At 33.7% G+C, this 19,832-nt stretch overlaps 1 protein-coding gene and 1 non-coding gene across 4 annotated transcripts in view; one reads left to right on the top strand and one right to left on the bottom strand.

Annotated features, from left to right (window-relative positions):
- Positions 1 to 1,988: 1,988 nt before the first annotated feature.
- On the bottom strand, positions 1,989 to 2,177 carry LOC136973715 (U2 spliceosomal RNA). Its single transcript, XR_010880539.1, has one exon. It is a non-coding gene; the product is annotated as a U2 spliceosomal RNA (small nuclear RNA).
- Positions 2,178 to 5,597: 3,420 nt separating this feature from the next.
- LOC136973709 (nephrocystin-4-like) overlaps positions 5,598 to 19,832 on the top strand; it is a 46,576-nt gene continuing 32,341 nt past the window's right edge. For all 3 annotated transcript variants that reach the window (XM_067268453.1, XM_067268454.1, XM_067268452.1), the window contains exons 1-5: positions 5,598 to 5,736; positions 11,938 to 12,066; positions 12,831 to 12,985; positions 17,751 to 17,818; positions 17,885 to 18,049. In XM_067268453.1, coding sequence (XP_067124554.1) covers positions 5,611 to 5,736; positions 11,938 to 12,066; positions 12,831 to 12,985; positions 17,751 to 17,818; positions 17,885 to 18,049 — 643 coding nt within the window. In that variant the 5' untranslated portion in view covers positions 5,598 to 5,610. The remainder of the gene's footprint in view (positions 5,737 to 11,937; positions 12,067 to 12,830; positions 12,986 to 17,750; positions 17,819 to 17,884; positions 18,050 to 19,832) is intronic.

Raw genomic sequence — 19,832 nt, 5'->3', positions numbered from 1 at the left:
ATAGCTTTGTAAAGAAACGTACATAAAAATAACATAAAATATTCTTTACTTTTTAAATCTTAAAACAATCCACTTAGTCAAATATCTTGATACGAGAAGCTAATGGATGGAACTAGTGACGGTCCAGGTAGGTGTGTAGTGAGTGTGTGCGTGCCAAATCCCGAGGGTGCCGATACCGGTCAATGTCAAATGCCTCTTTTGTCGCATCACTAGTATATCTCAAAGGACGCCACAGGGCTGTTGTAAATTTTAAACGTTTCTCACCGTAGCTGTAAAAATCTAACTATGTTAAACTTAATAGTCATTCGTTTTCTAACTAATTCGTTTTAATACCAGGTGTACACGGAAATCAGTTTCCCACTGTACTGAGCGAGTGATTGGTTCTGTTAAGCTTTTGTTGAAGTAAAATTCTGGCTCTTTCAACAGGGTTTTATTTATGTCCCCATTTTCTAATCTCTTAATTATTTAGTCACTTCTTAAGTAGAAATAAGTCGAAACCAGTTACTTTGTACCTGAATATCTGTAGTCTTGGGAAAACAGTGGAAAGACAAATTTTTATGACAACGGATATATAAATCGTAAATTTAAGGAAAATAAATTCTAAAGCTTTTTTTTTGTACCATTGTATGTACTGTATGTCTCATTCATTAAATTTGGTTGTAAATGATGCTGCCAAAGTAACAGTTAATTTTTAACACTGTACTAGAATTGTACACGTTTTTTCTGCATCCCCTTACAGATGGGACATACTAAATCGTAATATCACCGGTTTAACATTGGAATCCGTAAGTAATATAAGATGGGAGAGCGGAATAAACGCAGAATAAATATATCAAATATTTTAATGGAGTTTTTTTAAACTCCTGTCAACTATACAGAACTATCATAAAAACGTGCCAGTAAACTCCTATCGGTTGGGTTGTTATAAATCTAGTCTAGGGTGGGCAACCCTTTTTATAACATGGGCCAGAATAAATTTTACGTTTTTTTCCGCGCCGTAGTAGTTAATTGACGCCTTCTTGTGACTTGTAATTTTTTTAGTCTGCAAATATGAAATAAATAAATAAAAAGTTAATTACTACATTTATTTCTCTTATCGTTTTCGAAAATTACAAAGAATTGGAAAAATAACTATTAATAGTTATTTTTCCAATTTAATAATCTATTAAAGATCTCGCGGGCCGGATAGAAACTTTTCGCCAGCCGTAGCTGGCCCGCGGGTTGCCCGCCGTTGATCTAGTCTGCTCATGATTCACATAATCGGGCGAAGGTGGCCGAATATCTAGCAGGCGGCTAACAGCCCACAACCGCTCCGGGATATAAAGTCGCGTACTCTTTACGCGTGTGTCGCTTCTACCAGCTAAACCGGGTGAGGTTGGTGCACTGTAAACCGCATGTGCTAATGCCTATATAATCTGGCTGATTGGAGACTGACCCGGTTTCGACATTCCTTCCGCCACCGAATTATTCGAATATACAATAGCAATCTTATCGTTTTTTTCACATGTAGTATAGAAATTTGTAAAAGATACATAATGCAGTTATAATAAAATATTAATTTTAATTAATTCAAAGTACGTTAAAATATGAAAATTTATATTTTATAAAATTCAAGGAAGGTCATTGGAAGGTGGAATCGGCGCTTCCATCGCTTCCAATGACGGCACAGCAACGGGATGTGATTAACTTCTCATTTTGAATTTTGCATAATAATAATTGGCTGATAGAAATGCGTCTTGGCGGCGCCACCGCCGCGAAAGATAGAATTCAACCAACTTTTCTCCTTGCCACGACGCATGTGTGCGTCCTCCTTTAAACATGTTATTCGACTGACCCATTCGACTTTGTTCCGGAAACAAAGCAAAAAAGGACTGTTAAAATTCCCGAAGCCCACGTTGAGAGCGCGCACACGCAGCCATGGAAATAGCGACTATTCGGCTAAAACTGAAAGAGAAATTTTCTAGTCTTTATTGAACTATTACCCCGCAGGGTAGTGGGCTATTCTCGAAAGTAGTGCAATTTCGAGTCAACCCGCGGCAAAGGAGGAGCAAGCTCCAACTCTTCGCCAGTTTCCAAAAAACAGTTTAATATCGAAGCTTCTTGTAGAAGCGAATCAGATATTAAGCTGATCAGAACAGATATTTATAAACGATCTTAGCCATAGGCCGAGAAGCGATAACGACCATTTCCGACGTTCCGTCACCCCTTCCCAGTGGTTTTGTCATCATCACGGGTGTAGTTATATTGCGGTTCGAAATACAACAAATGATTATGTTTAGGATGAAACCGACTGGAATCAAACGAATTGCAATCACAAATAGCGTCGATTTATTCAATAAGTTTGTTGTTCTCATTTTACAAACTTGACGATACGCTTCTATTTCTAATCGTCGGTACAGTACATACCTGCGGTTCCGAAACAAACTTGCGTCGCAAGTGTGTATCTAGAAATTCCAATACTGTACTAAATTTACCGTAGTCTACGAGATAGTGCTATACCGGAAGATTACACTATAAACTACGCTCTTCGACACCTCTAAAAAAGTCTGACGTAGTGACGTCACTTGTGTCTTTTTCTACACTTTTTAAAGCATTTCTCTGGTTTTCGAATAAAGTTTTTACATTTTTTTTAGTATATTGTTTGTTGTGTTTAAGTTTTTTCTGCAACTGTTCACGTTTTTCTCTTGTTAATTTTAAGGTTTTGTGAAGAAAAACATTTCATCAAAGTATTATGGCCACTGGAATCATAGGCTGATGATTCATTTTCTAATTCTGCGACTTTTATTTTAGAGGTTTCTGAAATTATTTTTAACAAATAAATAATGTATTTATATTATGTACTGTACAGTACGTTACATTATAATGTAACTATTGCAATGTAACTTGCATTGCGATGGTATCAGGAAAGAAAACAAATCGAGATAACTTTAGCTAAGCTTTTCCCTATTTAAAAAGCAAACGATATTCCTGCGTCTGTTTTTAAATGATCTAAACAGGAATCCAACAATCGCATGTTACAAAAAACACAAAAAATAAAACTGAAATTAGTAAAAATACCACTTAAAAATGCATAGATAATAACGCGACTCTCGCAAACTTTGCCTATGGAATGATCAAAAGCTGCTGTCTCTAGAACGAAAACGAAGGGTGATTAAGGGCGCGTTCGTTAATTAATATTGTTGCTCCGCGTATCGGCCATCACGGTCGTGCGCTACTGTTTGTAGGCATTTGGTGAAAGAAAGAAAATGATGGTAGCGCCCATACTATCCTATAGTATCGTGATAGAGGGAACTGTGATTTTATGCGTTTTTGGAGACAAAAGTTAAAATTATGGTCTCGATTGTACAATTTAATCATACAATGGATTGTCCTACTGACAGAGTATTCAATGTAGCCACGAAACAATTAGAATACGGGCTACCATTTGGAAAAAATTCGAGATGACATTTATTTACATGACTGTGTGCATTAACACACGCTTTTACGGTGTTTAAATTTTTATTCATAAAACCAATAATGGTCACTGAAACGAAACTATCTGAGCCATGGAGGATGCCATGTTGATTTCCACTATAAACACAACTACAAGCAACCGTTTTGCTGTTCGATGGAATCTCGGAACGGGTTCCGCCGAAATTTTTAAACGCGCGCGGAGTGTACGCGAGAAATAAAAGAACGCACTCTACAATAGCAACTCCTCAACCATAATAGCGAAGTTGAAGCTGAAGTTTTAAACGCGAAAACGTGTACGTCGGACGTTCAGCGCCGCTTTCTTGTCAGCCTAGAAGTTTGACAATGGCGTTTGGAATGTCGAGCATAATTCCACTGACTTGTAGTGTTTATGAAACCGTGCCGGTGCTTATTCTGCAACTTGACTTTCCAAACACCATTGTCAAACCTGTAGGCTTACAGGAAAGCGGCGCTAAACGTCCGACGTACACGTTTTCGTGTTTAAAGCTTCGATCTCAACCTCGCTATTATCTAGTAACCTTGTTTTAATGTGTTATGAAGTACCGCCATCTGTTGAGAAAAAAAGACAACAAACGAAGACACAAACAAATAGACTTTGTTATTATTATTATTACTAATATAATAACAAAGTCTGTTTGTTTGTGTCTTCTGTCTAAAACTTATTAATTGAATAATAATATTATTATTCAATTAATAAGTTTTATATTGTTCCTACTTAAGTGAAAGAAATGAACGGGCTTTATTTAAAAACCACATTTTTCTTTTCTCCGTGTGGATTCGTTGATACCGATGATCCGGAGACCTACACTCAGAACATCGAGTGCAGAAATCGCTGGCTGAAGAAGTTCATAAAGTCGCTCCGCACAGACGAGAGCCTGCAGAGCTACAGCTGCACCTACGGGACAGGAACCGCGTCCTGTACCTGCCTGTACAGGACGCGGTTCCTGTCCCACTTGCCAAAAACATCGGCAAAAATCCGACAGTTTCTCGGGGACATCGTGTCTGTCTACCGGACCCCGATCTCCAGGGTCTCCAACTCCTGACGATCGGTGTGCCCGTGGATCAACATCTGCCGCCAGATGAGCCCTATTTCGATGTTCCCGTGCACGAGGGCGAGGAAGACAAACGGCAGGGGAATGACGACCGCCCAGTGAGTAGTGCAGCTAGTGTTATAGTGCGCGTGATTAAAGGATACTTCTTTGCGAATATGATTTTTCAGACAAAATCGGGCACCACTACCTTTGTCGTCGACCCCCAGGGCCTAGCCGAGGCGGGGACCAGCGGCCTCACCCGTAGTCATCTAAGAAATATCAGGAGCAGGCTAGACGTTGCCAGGTAGCGAGAGGACGTCGCGGGAGACGCAAGAGGAGATGCTGTTGAAGGTGAGTATACAATCTGTTTTCTTGGCTTTTTTTCGTCGGCAGTTGTAATGTGTTAGAGATAGCGGAATAGAAGCGTGCTGGCGTGTTTGGTTGAAATAGGAGCGGCGTCGGAGAAAACGTTGCCTAAATAGCCGTAATAATCGGGATTTTCTTTAGTCTTTGCCGATAAGTGTCGTTAAAATATATGACCGGGCTGCCTGTTAAATATCTCGCGAAGGATCGCCCATAGAGGTATGGTTCCTTTTGACTTTTTTGTTCCTATCAATATGTTCTTCAGCTCTGCCAAGGTTCCAGACGTATCATTCGGAGCTTGAATTGAGCCGCTATCAGTGATGTGGACGATATATTCGGGATACACAAAAAATTCGTAAACCGTCAAACTCGGGTGTTTTAAGATAATCGATGTTTAGGATTTTATACGAAAAGTTCTTGACGATTTGATTCTTAGAAACTTTGCATATGTAATAAGAACCGAATATATCAGATCATATCGTCGCGTATTCGCATCATTAATGGCCTGGTCAAATCCTTGAAAACGTGTTAAAACGCCGTTTTAATAAAATGGGAATAATTTTACAAAAGATATAGACAAATGTTCATTAAAATTAATTTATAGCATTTTTAAACCTTGATATAAAATTAATAATTTAAAACATTATTTTACATGTAAAAACTCCATATTAGGATCATTTAGAAATACTGCTTACCAATAAATCCAGGGGGCGGCGAAATCGCACATTTGATAGGTTAAGAAAACATGGAAAGCAGACAATTGAAATTCAAACGTTTGATTTTTAATGAGAAAAATAAAAAGAAAATCGAACAAAGTGAGGATGTTGCCGTTGCTGTAAATTTATTATTTATTGACGGACTTCCTTTTCAAGTAAGGGAAATGCCAATTGCGTTATTTTAAAATAAAAACAAATAAATAAAATAAAATATTGCATAAATTCCTACACCAAAAATCAAAATAAAACAGAAATAATTTACTGTATGTAAACAAATAATAAGCAAACGTTTGTAAATATAACTTTATATAAAATATAGGTTAATGTAAACCTTGGTGCCAAGATGGCGGCTCGTCTCTCATTCCAGCAAGGAAACAGTGGGACGCACGTTCTAACCTAACCTATTTTAATAATTCAGTTGCTAATAATTATGGCAATTTATTAGAATAGGTTAGGTTAGGTTAGAACGTGCGTACCCCTGTTACTTTGCTGGAATCAGAGACGAGCCGCCATCTTGGCACCAAGGGTTACATTAACCAAAATATGTACTAAGCATAGAATAATTGGTAAGAGTTTATGTTAATCCTTGTTTATTCTTACAGGTGTCGAGTAAAGAGGAACAGGTTTGAGTTATTTTGATGTTGAGAACCTACTGTTGGTGAGATGTCACCGAAAAGTTTAACTGGCTGCTTTCGGACTGCTGCATGCAATTGATGGAAAGTCCGGATGCAGCCTACTTTTCAGAGATTTTGCGCTAACCGTGGTCCTCTCCGTCAAAATAACTTTAATTTATTCCTCTTTACTCGGTGTTGTGCTTTTTTTTCCATAAAAGAAGATACAAAGATCAATGCCTGCATTCAGCAGACTCAACAGTTCCAGAGCAGTTAAGCACTTTTCTGCTAAATGCCCTTTACAGTCGCACTGTTTTGGAACATGTTTGGTATTTTGACATCACGTTTAGTAGCGTCTTTCATTTACGCTACCCGAAACTGACCAATGATGACTGGTTTTTGTTCCAATGCATACGTCACTCGTCATTCGGCAGATATAACTATGTAACAGCTACCGATTGAAACATCTTTGCTCGTCTACAACTATTGACTCTGCTGAATGCAGCCAATGTTAATTCATTTTACCTCTATATCTATACTGTTTTACATTTCTGTACATATATTGTCTACTTGCACCTTATTTATTAATAGGAGGACTTAGTGAAATCAGAAACTTTACCATATAATAAGATCTCCTCTCTTTGCTAAAGATCAATGTGACTTCTACAGGTCCAGATTTATGGGATGTCTACTATATGCATATACATAGCTAACTTATATATATAAATGTAATCAACATCGCTAAACGTGATATATTATAAGACTAGACACCAACCAAATGCCAAAATTGGTACGTAATTCATTTAGTAATTAGCCTTAAACTAGCTTGATAGAGTTTCGGCATTTGGTCGGTGTCTAGTCTTATAAATGTAATGTATGCAACATATTTTTATCTAACTAAATTCAGTTTTTATTTGCTTAAAGATTATTTGACTTTATGATTTCCAATCAAAATCTATTAATATTTTATTTTTATTGAATTTTTTTAATAAAAATCAAGAGGAAACATTTTTGGACATTTTATAGTTATTGCATGTTTTTAAAGTACTGATTAATGCAACCCTAAGCAATAATCACTTTTCTTAATGAAAATTATTTTTCTTATCTGTTAAATGTAAATGCAGAAAATACATGAAAATGATATTTTTGATATTTTTTAGGCTTCCTCTTTGAAATAATTTTTGTTGTTAGTAATTACAACAAAAATTTGGGGCTGGTGCAAGGTGGTTCAGTGCTATAGAGTTTTATGCCACCCGGAGCAAGGTGTGCATTTGATTTCCCTTACTCCCCTACATAAAATGAAAAAAATTTTGTTTTCCTATGCCATACTGTACTCTGTTAATCAATATTCAACTCATGCCATGTAATATAAAGAAAAATAATAAGCATGAAAATATTGTATAAATTTATGAAAATTTGCCATCTTGGGCAAAGGTCCTGTGGCCTACAAAAAGCTTATTGTAAATTTTGGCACAGCAAGAGCTTTGTTGGTGTCATCGAAACTACTACTTTGCTACTGGGGAGAATCTGTAATGACAGCCATATATCTGAGTAATAAGATACTGACAACAGTATTTAAATGGGAAAATACTAATTACCCTGTGGCTGGCCTTAAGCCAAAGGTAAAACACCTATGCATTTTTGATTCCAAAGTATTTTCATCCTGGTGGAAAGATGAATAAGTTGCATTCTGCTGCAAAAGTTGGTGAGCTAACTGTGCATGTTAGTAAAGCATACAAAGTGTTTTATCCAATTGAAAAGAAAGCATACATCACTTGCAACATGTATGTCAATGAATCTGTTGTAGGAGCACTTGATGCAGAAAATACCCAATGTTATGACAAATTATTGGATGTGTTTAAACCACACTTGTTGAGTCGGGGGGTGATTGTGTTCCTGGTGATATATTTGACTAGATTTCAAACAATGATGATTACGATGATTGTCAGTGACAGTACGGGTGTCAATCGAGTAAAGGGCTCGCCAAAATGAAAACTCAGTGGACTCCAAAAGGATCATGGGAAGCCTTGTATTGTTCACCTAGCAAATGCTTGTTGAGATTAGTGTTGAAGAAGACAACAGTGGATGATGGAGCCAATAACATAAACAATGACCCAGAAGAACAAGAAAATGATATGTTATCCGATGATGAGGATGTGTTATCAGTCAATAAGATGGATTTTAATGTGCCTCAAGTTTAGTTTGTGACTGGTGATATTTCTATGTAAGAATTGAGACCAATGGCTATAAGCCATTTGTGATGAGCTAGTCGTTGCAAATCAATAGTATTTAGGAAGTAAATTTGGCTGATGTTGCTCATGCTTTAGGTCTCAAGCCTTGACTTAAATAGAATGCAGATGGTACATTAAATTGTCACAAAGCAAGATTTATGGTGCAGGGCTTTACACAGAGACATGTTATTGATTACCATGACACACATCTGTGATATCATGAACTGCATTGAGTATCTTATTTGGCACTGCTGTAGCATTCAAGTAGTGCCAATGCGAAGACTGCATATCTGAATAGGTGATTAAAGGAGGACATTTATGTTAAAATTCCGGATATCCTCAAAAAGCCAAAGCCAAATTGAGTCTAGAAACTCATCTGCAATTCATATAGCTTGAAACAAGAGGGTTGTATGGTTCAAACAAAATATGTAAATACTTGTTGAAATTGGGTTCAGACAACGTAGTGCTTGCACATAACTTCACTTTTGTTACCTAAGTGTTATGTTCCATTCAGTCCATTTTGTGCATATCCAACAACTAGATTCCAAGAATTTATAAAATTTATTTTAAACAAAATTAATATTTGATTTGCTTTGCTCTTGTGGAGCATGCCATCAGATTGGTTTGACCAAGCTTGTTGTATATTGTTTCAGGTTGTCTGTTTATTGAAGGTTGAGTTGTGATATTAGCCTCGTGTATGCTGCATTATAACAAGAACAGTTTAATGTCTAAATTCATGTTCTTATGTTCCACTATAACTCTAATAATAATTTGTTTTTAATAAAATTTAGTTGTGTAAATGCATTTTTTGGCCCTGCAAAATTTTTGAACTTACCTCCACCCAAGTTTACAATAGCCCTTATTACATTTATGTATTTGCAATAAATGCTTATACACAAGTTCATTTTAAGGGTATCCTAAACTGCACAGAGATTAAATTGAGATTAAATACAAAGTAATTATTAGTAGTGGTGATGTAGCTTGCTAAGTCTGGTAATTGTTTGGCTTTAATCAGACTTTGAGATGTTTATATATGTAAATTGACATTAAGTTAAAGCTTTTCCAGAGTAAATAGATGGAAAAAATTCTTAGATTGAAATAATAATAACAAACATTTAAAAACTGGAACTGGTAATTTAAAAACTGGAAAAATATTTTAAAAGGCCTTTAAATATCAGCATTGAGAATCATTGCATAGGCCAGAGGTTCCCAATGTGTGTGCCATGGTGGCCTAGGGAGCCATGACTTCCTCATGGGCTCCACAAAATATACAATTTTCATAATTTTACTTCTATTTTCAGTTTGATGTGATAAGATGTTACATCTAGCACACCTGGTGCAAACCATTAATTCAATGACAACTGTTTGCAAAAGCATTTACAAATGTTTACCAGATGGTGTTCTGCGATAATTTTCTTAATTGTTTTAGTAGTTTGTTGAACTTTCTTGATACTTTGTGTTTGTATATAAATAGCTGTCAGTTTCATGTGATTTCAGTGTTCCATTAGTTTTTGGAGATTGTATCAAATCATGTGACTACTTTACTAGAAAGTTAAGAGTTAAATAAAAGAAAAATGCAGTTTTCATAAGCAGGAATCAATACAAGGCAATGCTTTGCTAGCATTTTACAAGGTGGCGCATATAATAGCAAGATGTAAGAAACCGCATATCATCGCAGAAGGACTCATTCTACTGGCTGCTGTAGATGTGGTGAACATTATGATCAATGAGTCTGCTGGGAAGCAGCTTTCAAAAGTGCCTTTGTTCAATAACACCATTAGTCTCAGAATATAGCACATAGCAGAGGACTTCAATGATCAGTTAAATGAAAAATAAAAGGGAAGGAATTTGGGTTGCAGCTGAATGAAGCCATGGATAATAATAATGATGCTCACTTGATTTGCTGTGTATGGTTTATAGATAGTAATAACATTGTAGAAGACCACCTCTTTTGTAAAAGTATCACTGCTCAAGACTTGTTAGAGATCAATCCGAAAATAATTAAGAGTAAACCAAATGCATTGACGTCTGTACTGATTGTGCACGTTCTATGTCTGGCTGTTATGGAAGATTGCAAGAACTTATATGAATCAAAGCCTCTGATGCACTGTGGCCCCATTGTGTTTTTCACAGGGAAGCACTTGCATCAAAATATCAGAGTTCTACACTGAACCAGGCTTTAGAATACGTAGTGAATGTAGTAAACTTTAGAAAAACATCGGTTATTGAAGGAAAAATTTTTCAAAAAACTATGTGAGGCTATGGAATCAGAGCATACATCTTCGTTGTACCACAGCACTTTGTGATGGCTTTCTTGTGGTAATGTTTTATCTTGTATGTTTGAACTGCGACAAGAAATTTATATTTTTCTTAGAGGAAGATTCCAAGAATGTCAAATTTTTGTATAATTAGTGCATTTATGTGATATTATTGAAAAGTTGCATCGTCTGAATCTCTCCCCTGGGAAGCAACATGCACCTTTTAATGTCGATTGAGAAAATTTTAGCTTTCATAAAAAATTGAAGATATGGAAAGGAAAAATAAATGAAGACAGAGGAAAAGTATGTATCTCCTTGTTACAACAGTTTTTGACCTCCAGTAGAGTCGATTTCTCTCGAGGTATAAAATTCTTTTTTGAAAACCATTTATCACAGCTTACTGTGTATCATCCGGTTTAAGAAATATTTTCAAACTGATAATAATGATAAATTTACATGAATTCAAGATCCATTTAAGGCCAGTTCTTCATCCGAATTTAGTGCTGTAGAAAAAGAATCTTATTCAGTTGTCTTGCAAAAACACGTTGAATACAAAATTTAGTAGCATGAAATTAATTCAATTTCGTATACCAGTAAAAGATGAATATCCTCTTCTGAGTGGTAAAGCTCAGAGAATTTTAATTCCTTTTGCAACTTTTTTTGTGTGAAGCTGACTTTTTGGCTGTCGCTGTGATAAAAAGTAAGTATTGCACAAAAATCAATGTGGAGAAGAAAATGAGGGTGGCTACATTTGTTTTGATTCTAAGATTTGAGAAAATGTGTGGTGATCCACAGGCTTATCTATGCCACTGATTATAATTAATTGAATTTGTTCAAAAACATTTTTTTTTATTTTGTATATGTGTTTTATTTGTTTTTAACTTAACATCCTAACTCCTTAATTAAAAATAGTGTTGGCTATTTTGCTATTTTGCAAATTTTGATTGTTAGAATTTGACATAGGATGCCTTGAAAAAACCTGGATTTAGCAAGGGCACCAAGAATCAAAAAAGTTTGGGAACCACTGACATAGGCATTATGTACAGTGAATATTATATTGTAAATTACGTTTTTTACATATTAAAATAAAATAAATTTTAATTTTATCAATATTTAAATATTTTTATTTTTAATATCAGTTTAAGAAATGCACCTGTTAGAACAAATGGACGGTTAAAATTATGATAACTAAAATGCAAAGTCAGAGCTATACTAATTAAAATGCCAACAATTTAATTATCTTTTGTTTTCCTTAGAGTAACCAAGTCGAATTCTGTCAAGTTCATGGTACTTTGTTTGATATACAAGAAAATCAGTTTATTGGAAGAACATGTACTATAATAAATACTAGTGATATCAAAAGAAGAAAACTTAATATTGAAAAAGTAAGTTTTTATTTAGTAATATTCTTATGCTTTAATATTTATAAGTCGAAAAAATAGATGATACACACCAATTTAATCAGTTTCAGATTATGGATTTTTAGTAGAGTAGAATCTGTTTTTGTAGTCAGTTTGGTTATTTTTATCATTATCAAAATCTTATTACATCACCTGAGGTTTGCCGATAGAAAATTATTTAACAAACATTTTCAACCTATTACCATAGGCCATCTTTAAGTTTTGAACTAAATTTTAAAAAATTGTTTCAAAAACAGAACATTCTGTTTTGAATTTTACATTTAAACTATTCTAAATACAAATTTAAGATTGCACGAATTGAATAACCTTATATTTTTCGTAATTTATTTCGGCGGTTCCCAAAGTGTGCGCTGTGGTGCACACTTTGGAAACCGCTTTGGGAACCGCCGAAATTTTTATTTATTATCACTTTAATAAGTGAATGAATTTAAGTACAAAATATTAATAAATAATATAAATTAATATTTGTATACTTATGAAACCAAAAATATATGAAATTTTATTATAATAATTCATTTTATATACAGTATTTTTAATGTGATGCTTTTGTTATGTTGAATACTTTTTAACTACAGTTAATGAATATGTGGAAATATTAAGAAAAGTAACTACTATAAATATATTTTTCTCAATTATTATTGTTCAGATTTGGTAAGGAATTATCTAAAATTTTCTTAGAAACTTTGCATGTATCTATCATAATCAGCGTGTTTTTTTTTTTAAATCAGAATATCTATTTCTATACTTCAAATGAAGAAAAATTAATATTGATCATTGAGGTGTCAGTTCAGAAGAAAGAGACTAAATATACAGAATCTATTGGATGGGGAATATTACAACCATTACAATTTATGAAGAAAAGTACTGATACATCTTTGAAAAGGTAAATTTTTTGTTATATTTTGAATAATGATACGAAAGTAAAAATGAATATTGTTGAAATTGCTAGACAAAATTAATTTTATAATTATATTTTTCTATTTTCTAAAGCTAAGTGTATAAATTAAAAAACTAAAATAGTCTAAATACAGTTAAATACGTAGTTTTATTATAATGTGGAATTAAAGTTGCAAAGTATGAAAATAATATTTTTGACTGTGAAATTAACTTTTTTTAATGGTGAATGACTGTACTAAATACTAATTTTAAAATTTTAGAATAGTAGTAATGTACAAAAAATAATTTTTCACTAGCTGATATGAAATGAAAGAAATGAACTTTTTTCTTTTCTGAGATAATGCAGTTGTGACACATTTATACTAAATAATCCCAGTCATTATTGTCTTCCTCTTTTTTTTCTAGTTAAGCATACTCTAGAAAGCTACCATCTTTTATGTATATATGATATTATAGACATGTTAATTCAAATAAAATAGCAATAATTTAAAATATCTAAAGAAATGTGGAGAATTTGGCAAAATATTTAAAAAATTTTATTTCTTATTACTCACTTTTCAGTCATTTCTTGAACTTTGACAACGCTTCCATTCACAATGTTATGCTCTTTTCTTGACCTTAATTTATAATTCAAAATATCCATTCTTTCAGAATTGAAGTTGAGCAATGACAATGGAAACAAATGACTTAGTAAGAAAAAATATTCAACTTATGTGATAAATTTAAGTCAGTGAATAATATCAGACAATTTAAAATGCCAATTAATACAGACAAGTGACTTTACAGAAATTCAATAAAATTTTTTTAACGTTAACATCTAAATAAATAGATATGATGTTTTAAACAATTTAATTTGTCTGATAATATATTTATTATTCATTTACAAAATTTCTTGGAAATTGAAAGAATCTTATAAGGTGGATAGTAATTTTCAAGGACTCCAATAGCGATTTCTTTTTATAGAACTTTATATAATTCTGAATTTTACATAACATTTCTAAATACAAAGCACTAATATTCCGAAACAGCTTAAGGACTGAATTTGTCTATTGATAAAATCTCTCCATCTAATTGGTCAAAAATGAAAAACATTAGAAAATAATTTATAACTTTTCTGATTTTTTTAATACAAAATAAATGTAATACTTTGGAATAAAATAAAAATTCTATGAATATGTGAGATCTGGAATTTTTATAGCCCAAATTTTTAATTATTTCCACTTCTGTTATACAATGGATTAGCTAGAAAAAATTCTTAGCTGAGAAAATATGAGACCCTCTTCCCATAACTATCAACTATCCATTGTTCTCACGCTGTGTACAGATTGACTTGCAACTTAAGTTTATAGTTAAGTCCGAGTTTGTCATTGTTTTGGTCCCGGGAACACCTATAACCTTAATTGCCTGCAACAATCGATCACCTGACCGATTTTCCCAGCTTAAAGCTATAAAAGATGCTTCCTTTTCCCCTCCGAACAGTCTCTTATTGAAAGCCGGTCTAACGCCACTGCAGACCGTCCTGAAGAATCTACAAACTCGCCATCTCTCTGATCCTTAATTACCAGTGTCAAATGCGTTCAGTCACAAATTTTTATAATTGTACAAATCTTGAATACTTGTGAACATTTCTGAACTTACTGTGTGCTGTTAAATGGACTCATTCACAAGGAAACCTACAAAAAGGTATGAACTGAACCTGTAAGCTCTCTCTCGAACCCCCCTACGCAAATTAGGGAAATTAGTCGAAGTCAACGTCTGTATTTGTCCATTCTGTTAATTCAAATAAATCTTGTTTTGATTGTTAAAAGGTGTCCTCCTTGACTCGAATATCGCTTTCGCCTTATCGTCGACCCCATCTCACCTCCCCTCCACTTGCCCGACAAAAAGAATCCCGACCCTCGGGACCGCAAATCGTAAACTAGCCATCTTGACAAGTGAGCAGGTCAACGACCTGTTGCGACTTCCTCCTACCTCCCCGGTGGTTCACAAATATCTTAAACATTGTTTAATTATTTGCATAAGACTAGCAAGTACAGTTAGATAAAAGTTTATTGGCTTCTGTTTTTACTGTTAGGACATATTTTGTTACTGTTTCATATAAAATTTTACCCTATCTAAGTTTTTCAATGAGATTAATTCATTCTGTATCTGTAGATATGAGTTTATTTGTTTTATTATATCACTTGGTGACACCATTTTCCTTGTATTAATATAAAATAAATTAAGTTGGTTATCTAATCATATAGATAATAAATGAAAACTGTTGAAACATTGAAGTAAACCCATTAAAGACAATACTGACTGATGATAAAAAACAAATTTTTTTTTATAAGAATTTTAAAAATTTTTATTCAATATTACAATAATACTAATATTTCAGTAATACAACATCCAGTAGTGCAGTAAAATCAGACTGTTATACTAGTTTGATTTTTTTTTTAAACTCTTAAATGAATGAAAACAAAGTTTACTTTTATTAGTATCAAATGATCTGCCAGATTATTTGAGTGCTTTATATCTAATTGTTAAATTAGCCTTAAAGTAATTTAGCTACACAGTTATTTAGGCTGCCATCTCATGGTAAATTTAATAGGTAGAAAATAAATAAATTTTTAATTTAATTTTAGAATACAGTGGAACCCCAGTTAACGAACTTAATCCATTCCGCGACTCCGTTTGTTAACAAAAGCAATTTTTCCCATAGAAATTAATGCATATACAATTTATCCATTCTAGCCTCCAAAATTTTTGTGATTTTATTTGTAAAATACAGTAGATTTTTCTTTGATGAAAATGTAGTATCTATCTTTACAGCAACAAACATGTAAACTTTATTAAATAAAATAGCACTGTATATACCTTCATTTGTTGTAGTTGGTGGCAGATGAGTGGAGATATACGGAGTTTAATGCTTAGAAGGGGAATCCCCCTCCAAAAAAAAATAACGGGTAGCACTTCATCAGGAGATTCTTTGAGTCAAAGTCTCTTTTGGTAAGGAACAAGAAATTGATCTAAAGTTTATTGATTATCTTATTGATCTATTACAAATCTATTGATTATCTTACTCTTTTAATCAAAATTTTTCTCAAATGCACATTGTCATTTTCTATTGCCACTATCACTTTTTCTTTCTTGGATGCCATATTGATTAAATATATAAATCACAAAACTGAAAAAGAAGTTTAGCACAAACACTCGGAAAAGCAATGCTTAACTTGCGCATGCCTAACAGCAACACAGAAAACTGTTATGTTCGTTATCTGAATTTCGTCTGTTATCCAAGACAAAATTTTTGTAAAATAAAAGTTTGTTAACTGATTTGGTCATTAACCAGGGCGTTCATTAACTGGGGTTCCACTGTATTCTGAAAGAAAAGATTGGCCCAGAGGAGGACATGAACCCACAATTCCGCTTACTGTGTAAATGCATTGTTGACTGTGATAATTAATTTAGATATACACATACAGATCATTCATCATTAATGTTATTTTGTTCTATTTCAGTTGTTGTTATATTTACATTCTCTGAATTTTAAATATTTAAATGTATTATATGATGTAAATTACAAAGATTGAATTATATCTATTGCATATTTTATAATTTGTTCAGAAAACCTATTTTATTATTGTGAGAACCAAGGGGGAGAAGGAACTCTAAACCCTGCTTACCGGCATGGGATGGCAAGTCCCGTCACTGCATCTTTGGATGGCTAGGAGGGCTATAAATCGAGTGGTGGAGGGCTATAATCGAGTGAGGGCCGATAAGTCAATAAGGTGTCGGCAATACACAAGTAATCATCCATTTAAATAACAAAACAAATTTAATATAAACAAAAAGTGATTACAAGTAGAAGAATAAAGCAGAGCTGCTCCAATAAAATAAACCTCTGACTGACATACAATGACAGAAACTAATTCTGAGTGCAGCTAAGCTATCTTAAGTCTAAATCAATCAAAGAGAGAGAGTTTACAACTGTTTAGCTAAAATACCTCTGTCTCGGGATCCTGTTCCGTTGTTGGTCACAGACCAATCTTGGATCTTCCCGGAGATAATAATGGCTATCGTCAGCTTTCATGGGAAAGACGGGAGTTGGGCCGTGGGAGCTTTTCAATACTTATGACGGGATGAGTCTTTCTATGACTACTGGTGTCCGCTGTTGTCCACCCGGCTGATCGGGTGTGAACCCTTTTTATACGCATTTTGTGTGAGGTCATTTATGATGTAATGCGTTCTAAGTTTTGATCTGAGTCCATGTTTAGCGGATACAGGCTGTCACGAATTGGATGTATCGACAATTTATGGATATTTTCTATCCGTCATTGTTGTTTGAATTACCTCATAAATTTTATTTGTTTGACAGTTTGTTATCATGGCTAATTACCTATATTGACTAAGGTTACAACCTGAGTAATAATTGTCAATTTAGGGGGATATTTGATTGGTTTTATGTCGAGATATTGGAAGAAATAGGACTTCGTCATCCTTTGACCTTTTCTCAGTTAAATTATGTTATTACTAATTAATTTAACTGCTCCCTCAAAATATCACATTATGTAACATGCTTTCAGCTTTAAAGTATACCTTTTTGCCCAAATTAGTCTGTTAGATAGAGGTTTTATTGTATATATAAAATAGGAACTATATAATCATACAATGTAAATTTTTCATTATCATTATTATTTCATTTTTCAAAAGTAACTTATATTTAAAAAAATCAATAAAACAAAGAATTTAATCTGTGAAATTTTCAGATTAAGTCTTTTACATGGTAGTCCTCGAGTATTATTAGTAATAGGAAATCCATTTGAATTAAAAGATGGTAAGTATATCTTCAAATATGATTTCAACTTTATTGATGTTATCACAAATAATTTTATTTTGGTAGGCCATGCATTACCCTCCAAATTACAATCAACAGAAGTTGTATATACAGTACATCCTCATTATGCACTTTTAAAAGTGAATCATCTTTTTCCTGAAAATACTCTTTTATGTGATTCTGATGTCATACCTGGTCTTATTTCTACTCATGATGATTTGCAAATAAAAGGTATGATCAATATATTCTTTTATTATTATTGTGTTGAGTTTAGTGAGTTATACTCAGTTGACACCAGTGGCTGTGTACTATGCCAGACCAGAGTCAAGGCATAGTAACCAAAACAAGACAAAAATTAAATAAGTGTGTCAGTGTGTCTGTCTGTATTTAGGTATTTCCTAACAATATGACATGTATTCAATATAGTGGCCTTCTGTAGTGATGTACAGTATGTGTTTCTATTCAACTGTAATGTTCCCAGGCTTTTGTGTAGTGTGTGTGGTATACCTGTAGGAGAGAGAACAACAGGTACAATAAGTACCCTATCTATCCTCCATACATGCCTTATTTCCTGGGTGAGTTCTGTGTACTTGCTGATTTTTTCAGTGCATGTGTTTTAGTACATTGTGTGGATATGTCTATAATTATGTGATTTTATTGTGTTTGTCAATGAGTGTGATGTCTGGTCTGTTGTGGTAAATTGTTTTATCTGTGATTATGGCTCTGATTAGATAGATAGAGAAAAGATAATTAGAGAATTTGTTAATATTTACAAAAATACACCATATAACAATTACCTTCAAAAAATAAACTGTACATATTGAAAAACTTTTCTGTCAGGAAAGAGATAAATAAAAACACAAGGAGCTCATTAAAAAAATAATAATAATAAAAAAAGGAACATGATATTGCAACAATGAATATGAAGATGATGAATATTATGCATACATGAGTGGTTTGGAAAGTTTTCGGAATTGCATGTATGTGATGGTGTTATAACGTTTTTCAAACTAGACTAAGAAAGTGTGAAAGATGACAGTTGTAGTTAATGACCCACAACTGCTGTCACCCCGGAAAACATAGATAAAATCCATGATATGTTGCTGGCTGACCACCGCTTGAAAGTGGAGGATAGGTGGCGAACCTATGGCACGCATGCCCAAAGTGATACGTAAGAAAAATCATTTGGCACATAATATACTGTACAATTTCAATTTATCCTGTACAATTACTGTACAATTTGCCTTTTTCAATCATCTTATTACCTGATTCTTTTCTTCCATCATCTTTTTTACATTTATTCTAATTAAAGCATATTTGTTTGAATAAATATAATTAAAGAAATTAAAGTCTAAAACTTTGGCATGCATAATCATCTTTAAAGTTAAGTATGCTTACTATATGGTATCTGGGCTCAAAAAGTTTTGTCATCCTTGATGTAGGAGATTGCTGAGGTCATGAGCATTTCTGCTGATGAGTGTACAAAATCCTAACCCAAGAACTAGACCTGACTAAGCTCTCTGCAAGGTGAGTTCTTTGTTTGTTCATGATTGAACAAAAATGTATGCAGGCAGCAACTTCCAAGAATCATTTGAACATCTACCAGAGGAATTTATGGGATTTTTTGTATTGGTATGTGATCACAGATGAGACATGGATCCACTACTATACTCAAGACTAAACAATGGAAATGTCTTTACCAACTGAAGAAGGCAAAAGTGGTTCCCTCAGTGGAGAGAAATCATGGCTCCCATTTTTTTGGGATGCCAAGGATACTCGTTGACTACTTGGAAAAGAATAAGACCATCACTACCACTTATTATTGTGACTTAGTAGACAAATTGAAGACTTCTATTGCAGAGAAAAGGTCCCATATGAAGAAGAAAAATCCTTTTCCATCACGACAATGCACTAGTGCATTCCACCCACCTCACCAGCAAAAACTTGCTGACCCTCACTTCCAGATCTTCCTCATTTTCCATACTCTGACTTGGCTCATCAGTACAGTGATTGA

The sequence above is a fragment of the Centruroides vittatus genome, unplaced genomic scaffold, assembly GCF_030686945.1.
Source record: "Centruroides vittatus isolate TY-2023 unplaced genomic scaffold, ASM3068694v2 contig_3283, whole genome shotgun sequence".
In the NCBI taxonomy this organism is placed as follows: domain Eukaryota; kingdom Metazoa; phylum Arthropoda; class Arachnida; order Scorpiones; family Buthidae; genus Centruroides; species Centruroides vittatus.
The sequence above is the reverse complement of the archived record's forward strand: the minus strand, read 5'-3'. Positions and strand labels throughout refer to the sequence as shown.